At 51.8% G+C, this 12,012-nt stretch overlaps 1 protein-coding gene across 1 annotated transcript in view; it reads left to right on the forward strand.

Moving 5' to 3' along the window:
* The first annotated feature begins 1,035 nt into the window (after positions 1-1,035).
* SKOR2 (SKI family transcriptional corepressor 2) overlaps positions 1,036-12,012 on the forward strand; it is a 56,571-nt gene continuing 45,594 nt past the window's right edge. The window contains exon 1 of the mRNA XM_032213907.1: positions 1,036-3,029. Within this exon, the coding sequence (XP_032069798.1) occupies positions 1,036-3,029 (1,994 nt within the window). The remainder of the gene's footprint in view (positions 3,030-12,012) is intronic.

The raw sequence follows: 12,012 nt of genomic DNA on the forward strand, positions 1-12,012 counted from the left end.
ATGGGAATGGGAATAGAATGGGAATGGGAATGGGAATAGGATAGGATAGGATAGGATAGGATAGGATAGGATAGGATTGGATTGGGAATAGGAATAGGAATAGGAATAGGAAAGAATAGAATAGAATAGAATAAGGAATGGGAATGGGAATGGGAATAGAATGGGAATGGGGATAGGATAGGATAGGATTGGATTGGAATGGGAATATGAATATGAATAGGAACAGGAACAGGAACAGGAATAGGAAAGAATAGAATAGAATAGAATAGAATAGAATAGAATAGAATAGAATAAGGAATGGGAATGGGGATAGGATAGGATAGGATAGGATAGGATAGGATAGGATAGGATAGGATAGGATAGGATTGGATTGGGAATAGGAATAGGAATAGGAATAGGAAAGAATAGAATAGAATAGAATAAGGAATGGGAATGGGAATGGGAATAGAATGGGAATGGGGATAGGATAGGATAGGATTGGATTGGAATTGGAATGGGAATATGAATATGAATAGGAACAGGAACAGGAATAGGAAAGAATAGAATAGAATAGAATAGAATAGAATAGAATAGAATAAGGAATGGGAATGGGGATAGGATAGGATAGGATAGGATAGGATAGGATAGGATAGGATAGGATAGGACTGGAATGGGAATATGAATAGGAATAGGAATAGGAATAGGAATAGGAATAGGAAAAGGAAAGAATAGAATAGAATAGAATAGAATAGAATAGAATAGAATAGGGAATGGGAATGGGAATAAAATTCTTTATTGGCCAAGTGTGATTGGACACCACAAGGAATTTGTCTTTGGTGCAGATGCTTTCAGTGTACATTAAAATACAAGATACATTTTTCAAGAATCATAAGATACAGCACTTAATGATAGTCATAGGGTACAAATTGCTCAGCAAAGGCAGATTTAGGGAGCCGCTAATGAACGAACTCAGCCTTTCAATGGCGCTAGTCCTCATGCAGCACTCTCTTTCTCTCTCCCCAGGACTCAGCCAGGAACCCCAAAGGGGCCACGACCATGGCCAGCAGTCCTTTGCCGGCCCCCACCGAACTGCTCCTGACCGCCCCGCCCAACGCATTCCCGCCAGAACCGCTGACCCAGCCCCCTCCCGCCTCCCGGGGCTCCTCGGTCTCCTCGGCTGGCGCCATGAAGCCGAACCAGGTGGGCCAAGTGATCCTGTACGGCATCCCCATCGTCTCGCTGGTGATCGACGGGCAGGAGCGCCTGTGCCTGGCTCAGATCTCCAACACGCTGCTCAAGAACTTCAGCTACAACGAGATCCACAACCGTCGCGTGGCGCTGGGCATCACCTGCGTGCAGTGCACGCCCGTCCAGCTGGAGATCCTGCGCCGGGCCGGGGCCATGCCCATCTCCTCGCGCCGCTGCGGCATGATCACCAAGCGGGAGGCCGAGCGCCTTTGCAAGTCCTTCCTGGGCGAGAACCGGCCGCCGAAGCTGCCCGATAACTTCGCCTTCGACGTGTCGCACGAGTGCGCCTGGGGCTGCCGGGGCAGCTTCATCCCGGCCCGTTACAACAGCTCCCGGGCCAAATGCATCAAGTGCAGCTACTGCAGCCTCTACTTCTCGCCCAACAAGTTCATCTTCCACTCGCACCGCACCCCCGACGCCAAGTACCTGCAGCCCGACGCCGCCAACTTCAACTCCTGGCGCCGCCACCTCAAGCTGACCGACAAAACCCCGCAGGACGAGCTGGTCTTCGCCTGGGAGGACGTCAAAGCCATGTTCAACGGCGGCAGCCGCAAGCGAGCCTTGCCCTCCTCGGCCGCGCCGTCTAACCACGCGCGGCCCCCGCAGCCGCAGCCGCCTTGCCACCCTCTGGCTTCGGTCAGGACCGGCGGAGTGGGGCTGGGCGGCGGCGGGGGCGGAGGCGGAGGCGGCCTGCTGAGCCCGCACCTTCTCGCCGGACCCCCGCCGCCACCCCCGCCGCCGGACCTGACCCAGAAGCGGCCCCGCTTCGACGACGAGAGCGAGCTCCAAGAAGCGGTGGCGGCGGCGGCCGCGGCGGCCGCGGCGATGGCGCACGGCAAAGCTCCGCGGAACTACCCGGTCATCCCGGTGCCCAGCAAGGGAGCCTCCTTCGGGGGCGTCCTGCAGAAGTTCCCCGCCTGCGGAGGTCTCTTCCCGCACCCTTACGGCTTCCCGGCCGCCGCGGCCGCCGCCTTCAGTCTCTGCCACAAGAAGGAGGAAGGCGACGGGCTGGGCGTCGCGGGTCAAGGAGGATCGGGGGCTCCCAAAGCGGCTTCGGGGGCCCCGTCGGCTGGAGCCGGCCTCTCCGGTCTCTTTTGGCCCGGGACTCGTAAAGACGCGGCTGCGGCCGCCGCCGCCGCTTTCTACCCGCCTTTCTGCATGTTTTGGCCGCCCCGCGCTCCCGGGGGGCTCCCGGGGCTGCCCACCTACCTGCAGCCCCCGCCGCCGCCCCCGCCGCAACCGCCGGGCTGCTCGGCCCTGGGCGGGGAGAGCTCCAGCCTGCTCCGCCAAGCTTTCCTAGACCTGGCCGCCGAGCCCAGCGGCGAAGGGACGGCTGCCGGGTTGGGGGCGCCTCCCGCCGCCGCCCCGCAGGCTGGCGGCGCTGCGGGCGGGGGCAGCAGCCGGGAGCCGCGCGCTTTCGAAGGCGGCGGCGGCGAGGGCGGCGGTTCCCCCGCCTCCGAGGGCGCGGTGCCCGCTGCCCACCTGCTGGACGGCCAAGCGAGGCCCAAGGGGGGCTCTGCCTACCACCACTCCAGCGCTTTCCGTCCGGTGGGCGGCAAGGACGATTCGGAGAGTCTAGCCAAGCTCCATCAGCACCATCAGCCGACGGGCCGGCCTTCCTCGCCGCCGCCGCTCCTGCTCCTGCCGGCCGATCGCGAACCTGTCCTGCAGCCGGCCGGGCCCCGCCTTCTCTCCCCCGGAGGGACCAGTTGCAGCTTCCCCAGCGAAGACAGCAGCGAGGAGGAAGAAGAAGAGGAAGAGGAGGAGGAGGAAGAGCCGGAGGTGGACGTGGAGAGCCATCGGCAGCCCGGGGAGGAGGAAGAGGAGGAGGAGGAAGAGCGGAGGGAGGAGGAGGAGGAGGAAGGAGAAGAAAGGGAGGCCCGGTCGGCGGATCCCGTGGGCCACTTCCAGCAAGGCCGGGGACTGACGGACAAAGGGGGCTGCCGGGAGAGATCGAACTCTTCCAGCGGTGCCCCGACGGGGCCTTTCGCTGGCCAGGAGAGCCCAGCTGTCCCGGAGGCCGAACAGCTGCCGCCACCGCTGCCCCCGTGTGCTCCGCCCGGCAGCCCCACCGTCCATACAACCCAAGAGATCCCAACAACACCCTATAAAGATGTAAATATTCACACACTCTGAAATCTACAAGTGTTGCTATGGGGGGGGGGGCGGAATGGGGGGGAGGTTTGCTGTGAGCTGGGATTTTCTTGCTGGGTAATTTTTGTGTATGTGTTCAAAAATTTTATGGGCTTATCAAAGTATAATATAAAAACAAAAGAAAAAAGAAAACAATAGGAAAAGAAAAGTATAGAGTAGTGTTTCCCAACCTTTCGCTGGCTGGGGAATTCTGGGAGTTGAAGTCCAGACCTCTTCCAGTTGCCAAGGTTGGGAAACACTGGTGTAGAGAGCCAGAGGGAAAAAGAAACATCGACTTCCCACTCCTTTTAGCGCAGTAGAATAAGTTGAGTAAGATAATAACATCAAACCTCCACTTTTTATGTTTGTGTACTCATATAAACTAGCCATTTCTATAACAGCAATCAGCAAAACCCCAAATCAAAGTTTCATTTCCCCCTCCACCTCGAGCACAAAGTCCAGAAGTGGTTTCCAAACACAGGTTTGGCTTAGGACCACAACTGAGCCCAAATGAGACATTGGTTAAGTGAGTTTTGCCCCACTTTACGACCTTGCTTGCCACCGTTGTTAAGTGACCCCCTACAGTTGATAAATTGGTCACCCGCTTGTTAAGATAATCTGGATTCCCCACTGACTTTGCTTGTCGGAAGGCTGCAGAAGGACAGTGATGGGTTGCAGGCGATACGCCCCAGTACGGGCATACCGGAGCCTGCCTGGAGCACTGGGTACCGTTCTAGTACGGTGCTCCAGAGGGCCCACACATCCGCCCAAGCTCCTTACCTGTCCTTTGAGCCTTTGCTGCTTCTGCCACGCGCATGGCATGTACGGCACCGGCGCAACTTTCCGCCGAGCAGCTTCAGTGTTAGGAGGCTTGCGGAAGAGTCGCAGACAAGTACGATGCATGCGCGCGCCGATGTGGGTGATGCCGGGGCCGTTCCAACCATACCGGTTGGAACGAAATCCGGAAGTCACCACTGCAGAAGGGGGGTCCCTATGACCTTGGGACACAGCAACGATCCTAAATATGAACCGGTTGCCAATCATTTGAACTTTGATCATGTGACCAAGGGGATGTTGCCAAGGGCATAACTGTGAAAAAACGGTCATCAGTTGTGTTTTTCAGTGCTGTTGTAACTTTGAACAGCCACTAAATGAGGACTGCCTGTAGAAACAAAACTAAAAGCTCAGCTTTGACTAGCTACTCTCTTCTGCAAAATCTTGGGGGGGGGGCAGGGGGGGAGGAACAACTGAGTGTGACTTTAGAAAATCCTCACACATTTTGGGAGCAGAGGTGGCATTCAGCCAGTTCTAACAGGTTCTGGAGAACCGGTAGTGGAAATTTTGAGTAGTTCAGAGAACCAGCAAATAGGCTGGCTGCGCCCCTGCTGCCTCCCAGCCTCCCAGCTGATCTTCTTTTGTTGCCCTGGACAGGAGAACGGAGCTGAAAAGCAGGTTTTGTTTTGTTTTTGTTTTATTAGACATTTATAGGCCGCCCTTTTCCCTGAGGGGACTCAGGGCGGCTTACAGTCAAAAGGGAAGGGAGTGTCAGACAATACAAAAAGAAATGTGCACAAAAGTAAATTAAATAGTAAAACTCAACATTCACTCAACATTCGGGAGGGGCAAAAGTAAACTTATCCCCAGGCCTGACGGGCTAGCCAGTTCTTGAGGGCTGTGCGGAAGGCCTGGACGGTGGTGAGGGTACGAATCTCCACGGGGAGATTGTTCCATAGTGTCGGAGCCGCAACAGAGAAGGCTCTCCTCCGAGTAGTCGCCAGTCGGCACTGACTGGCGGATGGAATACGGAGGAGGCCAACTCTATGCGATCTGATGGGACGCAGGGAGGTAATTGGCAGAAGGCGGTCTCTCAAATAGCCAGATCCACTACCATGGAGCGCTTTATAGGTGGTGAGTAGAACCTTGAAGTGCACCCGGAGATCGACAGGTAGCCAGTGCAGCTCACGGAGGATCGGTGTTATGTGGGCGAACCGTGGTGCGCCCACAATCACTCGCGCGGCCGCATTCTGGACTAGCTGAAGTCTCCGGATGCTCTTCAAGGGCAGCCCCATGTAGAGCACATTACAGTATTCCAGCCTGGATATCACAAGGGCTCGAGTGACTGTTGTGAGGGCCTCCCGATTCAGGTAGGGCCGCAACTGGCGCACAAGGCGAACCTGGGCAAATGCCCCCCTGGTCACAGCTGAGAGATGGTGGTCAAAAGTCAGCTGTGGGTCCAGGAGGACTCCCAAGTTGCGGGCCCTTTCTGAGGGGTGTAAGTTTTGTCCCCCCAGCCTGAGTGATGGTATGTTGGTCAAATTTTTGGGAGGAAAACACAACAGCCACTCGGTCTTGTCTGGGTTGAGTATCAGCTTGTTTGCTCTCATCCAGTCTTTAACGGCTTCTAGACCCCGGTTCATCACATCCACCGCTTCATTGAGTTGGCACGGGGCGGACAGATACAACTGTGTATCATCCGCATATTGGTGGTATTTTATCTCGTGCCTTCGGATGATCTCGCCCAGCGGTTTCATGTAAATGTTAAATAGTAGGGGGGATAGGACCGATCCCTGCGGCACCCCATAAGTTAGGGGCCTCAGGGACGATCTCTGCCCCCCCACCAACACCGACTGCGACCTGTCCGAGAGATAGGAGGAGAACCACTGCAAAACAGTGCCGCCCACCCCTATCTCCCGCAGTCGTCGCAGAAGGATACCATGGTCGATGGTATCGAAAGCCGCTGAGAGGTCCAGGAGAACTAGGATGGAAGCATGGCCTCCGTCCCTAGCTCTCCAGAGATCATCGGTCAATGCGACCAAAGCGGTTTCTGTGCTGTAACCGGGTCTGAAGCCAGACTGGAAGGGGTCAAGATAGTTAGCTTCCTCCAAGGTACGCTGAAGCTGGAGAGCCACCACCTTCTCAACAACCTTCCCTACAAAGGGGAGGTTGGAGACTGGACGATAGTTATTAAGAACAGCTGGATCCAAGGACGGTTTCTTCAGGAGGGGTCTTACCACCGCTGTCTTGAGCACGGTGGGAAAGTACCCCTCCCGAAGAGAGGCGGTAACAACCGCCTGGATCCAGCCTCGTGTCACCTCACTGCTGTTGGCAACCAGCCAGGAGGGACACGGGTCCAGTATGCAGGTGGAGGCACTCACAGCTCGCATAGCCTTGTCCACATCCCCGGAGGCAACTTCCTGAAACTCAACCCAGAGATGGTTTGCCAAGTCTTCTCCTTGTGTCTCGGCTGGATCTACTGGGGTGGAGTCCAGGTCCGCTCGAAACCGGGCAACTTTGTCCGCCAAGAACTGGACATACTCCTCAGCCTTACCCTGTAGGGAGTCCCCCGTCTCCCTCCTATTTAGGAGGGAGCGGGTTATCCTAAACGGTGGCTGGGCGGGACTCGGCGGACGCTACCAAGGAGGCAATATATGTTCTTTTTGCTGTTCTTAAAGTCCGAATATACTCCTTGGTGCATGCTGTTAAAAGTGCCCGTTTTGACTCGGACCTATCGGATCTCCACGAGTGTTCTAGGCGTCTCCTCCGGCGCTTTACCTCCCGGAGCTCCTCAGTAAACCAAGGAGGCCTCCGGGGGCCGCTGACCCGGAGGGGCCGTAGCGGCGCAATCCGGTCTAGAGACTCCGAAGCTGCCGAGTGCCAGGCAGCGACGAGGGTCTCCGCCGAACTGTGGGCGAGGGTATCAGGAATAACCACAAGCTCCGTCTGGAACCTAACAGGATCCATCAGTCGCTTGGGGCGGAACCAGCTGATCGGTTCCTCCTCCCTACGGTGGGGGTTTGGCCTCCGGAAGTCTAGCCTCAGTAGGTAGTGGTCTGACCACGACAGGGGTACGATCTCATTACCCCTCAGACCAAGATCGTAACTCCACTGCTCCGAGAGGAATACGAGGTCGAGCGTGTGACCCGCTGAGTGAGTTGGGCCTCGGATTACTTGAGTCAAGCCCATGGCTGTCATGGAGGCCATGAACTCCTGCGCTCCATCAGAGTGTTCACCGAGCGAAGGCAAGTTGAAGTCCCCCAGAACTATAAGTCTAGGGAACTCAACTGCCAGCTCGGCTACTGACTCGAGGAGCGAGGGGAGGGCTGCTGCAACGCAGTTGGGAGGCAGGTACGTAAGCAGCAGACCCACTTGACCCTTGAGGTCCAGCTTCACCAGCAGGGACTCACACCCGACAAGCTCCGGAGCAGGGATCCTACGAGGTACTAAAGACTCCCGGACTACAATAGCCACACCGCCACCCCTTCCCTGGGCTCTCGGCTGGTGTAGCACCTGAAATCCGGCTGGGCACATCTCAACGAGGGGGACTCCTCCCTCCGTGCCCAGCCATGTCTCAGTAATACATGCCAGGTCTGCGCCCTCATCAGTTATCAAGTCCCGGATGAGGGGGGCCTTATGAACGACAGACCTGGCATTTAGCGACAGCAGCCTGAGACCAGGGTCCTGAGTACTCGCGCCATCTGACCTTGGAGTGGGACTCCTAGGGCCGGAAGGAGGGATCTCTATAACACAGCGAGCCCTCCTTCCCCGATGATGGCCTGCCCTAAAGTCCCCGCCATATCTGCCTCTCCCTGTTATGACCGCAATGCTCCGACCCTCTCCCGTGGATATAGCCCCCCCAACCACCCTGGTGGCCCCCGCATACCCCGCCAGGACCTCCGAATCACTCATACCCAAGCTCTCACACAAACAGTCCTCACTAAAAAAGTTAAAAACACCAATACAACTATATAATAATAAAAAGTGAGATCATTCATATCATCTCAAACAATCCCATGCACTCAACATACCGATTAAAAGAAATATAAGAAAAAGTTGCGCAGGTTAGTGGGGTGGGAAGGGAATGGGGATTTTGCAGTATCCTTCCCCTGCCATGCCCACCAAGCCACGCCCACAGAACCAGTAGTAAACATTTTTTGAATCCCACCATTGATTGGGAGGGCCCCAATCTGAGATGGAGCCACTGGTTACTTTGCTAAGGAGCCGAGGTGGCGCAGTGGTTAGGGTGCAGTACTGCAGGCCACTTCAGCTGACTGTTATCTGCAGTTCGGCAGTTCTAATCTCACTGGCTCAAGGTTGACTCAGCCTTCCATCCTTCCGAGGTGGGTGAAATGAGGACCCAGACTGTGGGGGCGATATGCTGACTCTGTAAACCGCTTAGAGAGGGCTGAAAGCCAGGGGAATTCTGGGAGTTGAAGTCCACAAGTCTTAAAGTTCCCAAGTTTGGACACCCCTGATTTAAATAGTAAAGCTGATTAGGAATGAAGTCCAACTCCCAAAGTCCCCCTGGATGTATTGATGTTGTTTTTTGGGGGAAGGAAAATAGACAAGAATATTTGTAGCTCAGGGTTGAACTGGAGTCCATAGTGCAGAGTTTGGCTATTTCTTGCAGATGTTTCCTTACCTAACTGAGTAACATCATCAGTGCTAGTGAGTGTGGGTTTGCTTGTTGATGCAGGTAGCTTGTCCTTGCAGTACAGGTAGTCCTCGACTTACGACCACAGCGGAGTCCAAAATTGATGTTTGCTAAGTGAGAAATTTGTTAAGGGAGTTTTGTGAGTTTTCTTGCGGCAAGAATCACTGCAGTTGTTTAATCAGCAACACCCGCTGTTAAGTGAATCTCGCTTTCCCATTGATTTTGTTTGCAAAGAAAGATTACCTTAAAAGGGTATAATGACCACGGGATACTGCAATAAATATATATATGCCTGAATATGAATCAGTTGTCAATCATCCATATGTAAATCACATGTCTATGGGGATTCTGCAATGCTCGTAAGTCCGAAAAATGGTCATAGGTCACTTGTTTCAGTGCCGTTGTAACTTTGAACGGTCACTAAATGAACTGTTATAAGTTGAGGTAGTTTACTCTGCCAATCCTGAGCAAATCCCACACTCAATAGCACTGACGATGTTACCTAATTGGGTAATGAAATGTCTGCAAGAAAATCACCAAGTAAGACAGCATCAAGGATCTCATAAGCAACTTAGAAGTGGTTTCACGATTACATTCTTCGCAATTTAGTCCATCCAGCAATGCCTTGATAGTTTCCCATCCAGTTCCTAATCAGGCTCAATCCTGTTCTGCGCTCCAAGCAGAGCTAGAATCTACACAATTGTGCCCCCTCTTGAAAGTGATAGAATAGAATTCTTTATTTGCCAAGTGTGACTGAACACACCAGGAATTTGTCTTTGGTGCATAAGCTCTCAGTTTACATAAAAAGACAAGATACATTCGTCAAGAATCATAAGGTATTGTTGCAGCAGATTTGAGGTTTGCAATCTACTTACAAAAGACAAGGAGCCAAGACCACGAGGTTCCAAGAGAAGACAGGTTTTATTTTGGACGCGTCCAGAGTTCAGTAGGATTGGCACCAAGACTGAACTGCCGGGGCTATCCCCTGGCAGAGATTTTATACTTTTTAATTGAACATTACAAATCAGGAGGCGTTACAATAGGCGGATACATTTTAAGGTCATCACTCTGCTGAGATCAGTAAAAAGACATTTTTGGGAAAATTACAAATACATGATTCTCATAAAATTCCAAGTTACAATAGGGAAGTGATTATCAAATCCTCTCCCTAGCCAACTCCAATACTGCCTGCAAGCGCATGATCCAGTTGATCATGTAGATTGGGGTGCGGTAACCCCAAGACCCATCCTCAGCCCAAGTGGCCCTCCCATAGGTGCATACAATTCTCTCTGAGCTTCACGTGTCTGATTTCTCATATTCAGTCAGTTCCTTACAAGGAAAGTTAGAGAAGGCTGCGTCCACCTCCCTCTTCTGACGGATGGGGCCCACTGAGTCATACACTGGGACTCCTAGCACCTGTCGTGATTGGATGGGCAACAAAAAGAATGAAGGTTTTATCCATCCAAGAACACAGGAGCCCGCCCAATCTGCAGGAAGGATTTCATAGGCCAGTGTGCCATAAATCCAATATATGGATTTATGTGATATATGGATATCCCAGACGGGGAGAGGTTGGATAACCTTATATAGCCAATGCCAGGGATCTGCTGCAACAGTATAGCACTTAATGATAGTCCTAGGGTACAAATAAGCAATCAGGAAACGATTTATCAATATAAATCGTAAGGATACAACAACCATGTTACAGCCCCGCAGTCATAAGTGGGAGGAGATGGTGATAGGAACTAATAGTAAACTAATAGTAGCAGTAATTGGTGAATAGTTTGACAGTGGTGAGGGAATTATTTGTTTAGCAGAGTGATGACGTTCGGGGGGAAAACTGTTCTTATGTCTAGTTGTCTTGGTGTAGAGTGCTCTACTAGGAGTTGAAACTATTTATGTCCAGGTTTGCGAGGGGTCTGTAACTATTTTCCCAAGTCTGACTTGTGATCACAAATCAGGTGCGGATGTCTGCAGAATATGATAAAAAGATTCAAGTTGTTGGCAGTCACATCCTGCAAATAAGCATATTTAGAAATGTGGAGTTCTCATCTCCCTAGACTACTGTAGAAAGTAAGATAAACCCTGGAGGTAATAGAGGGAATTTATAGTAGCTTTTCTGCCGATATCCTAAAGTCAAGACGTATGAATCCCGTTGCTGAAAAATTGCATCAAACCAGAACGATACTCAAAGCCAGCACAATCTAAAAATGAGTGTAAATAGTTCTGCAAATATATTCTTTTCTCTTTAGCTTAGTTGGCAATCATTCCCATTAAGGTTTAGACACAGAGTGCACCGTTTCTGGCTTGCAGGGTTAATAATCACAAAGATTATATGGAAGAAAAACCAAAACAATTATGGTTTCCTCTCCAGTTTATGTTAGGGATGAAGTCCCAGACTTCCCCAAATATGTGAGTGTTGTAGTCCTAATTCATCTGCGGGGCAAACCTCCTTGAGGCTATAATTATCTTCCTTTTTGTGAACTAACAACCACAAGAATTTGATTGCATGAGAACGGGGCAATCCAAACTTCGTCAACTTTAAGACTTGTGGACTTCAACTCCCATAATTCCTGGCTGCGCAATTCTGGGAGATGTTCTTAAAGTTTTAAAGTTGCCAAGTTTGGAGATCCCTGCATTAGAGTAGAGTAGAGTAGAGTAGAGTAGAGTAGAGTAGAGTAGAATAGAATAGAATAGAATAGAATAGAATAGAATAGAATAGAATAGAATAGAAAATATGGAATGGAATGGAATGGAAGAATAGAATAGAATAGAATAACAGAATTGGAAGGGACCTTGGAGGTCTTCTAGTCCAACTCCCTGCTTAGGCAGGAAACCACTTCAAACAAATGGTTATCCAACATCTTCTTAAAAACTTCCAGTGTTGGAGTATTCACACCTTCTGGAGGCAAGTTGTTCCCATGATTAATTATTCTCACTGTCAGGAAATTTCTCCTTAGTTCTATGTTGCTTCTCTCCTTGATTAGTTTCCACCCATTGCTTCTTGTCCTGCCCCCAGGTGTTTTGGAGAATAGCTTGACTCCCTCTTCTTTGTGGCAGCTCCTGAGATATCGGAAGACTGCTATCGTGTCTCCCCTAGTCGTTCTTTTCATTGAACTAGATCTACATATTAGAATCAGAAAGATCCCATCAGAGGATCAGGAAAGGGCGTTGGGGTGCTAGAACAGATTGGGGGGGGGGGGCAGGGAAGTATCACATTT

The sequence above is a fragment of the Thamnophis elegans genome, chromosome 3 (genome assembly GCF_009769535.1).
Source record: "Thamnophis elegans isolate rThaEle1 chromosome 3, rThaEle1.pri, whole genome shotgun sequence".
Classification (NCBI taxonomy): domain Eukaryota; kingdom Metazoa; phylum Chordata; class Lepidosauria; order Squamata; family Colubridae; genus Thamnophis; species Thamnophis elegans.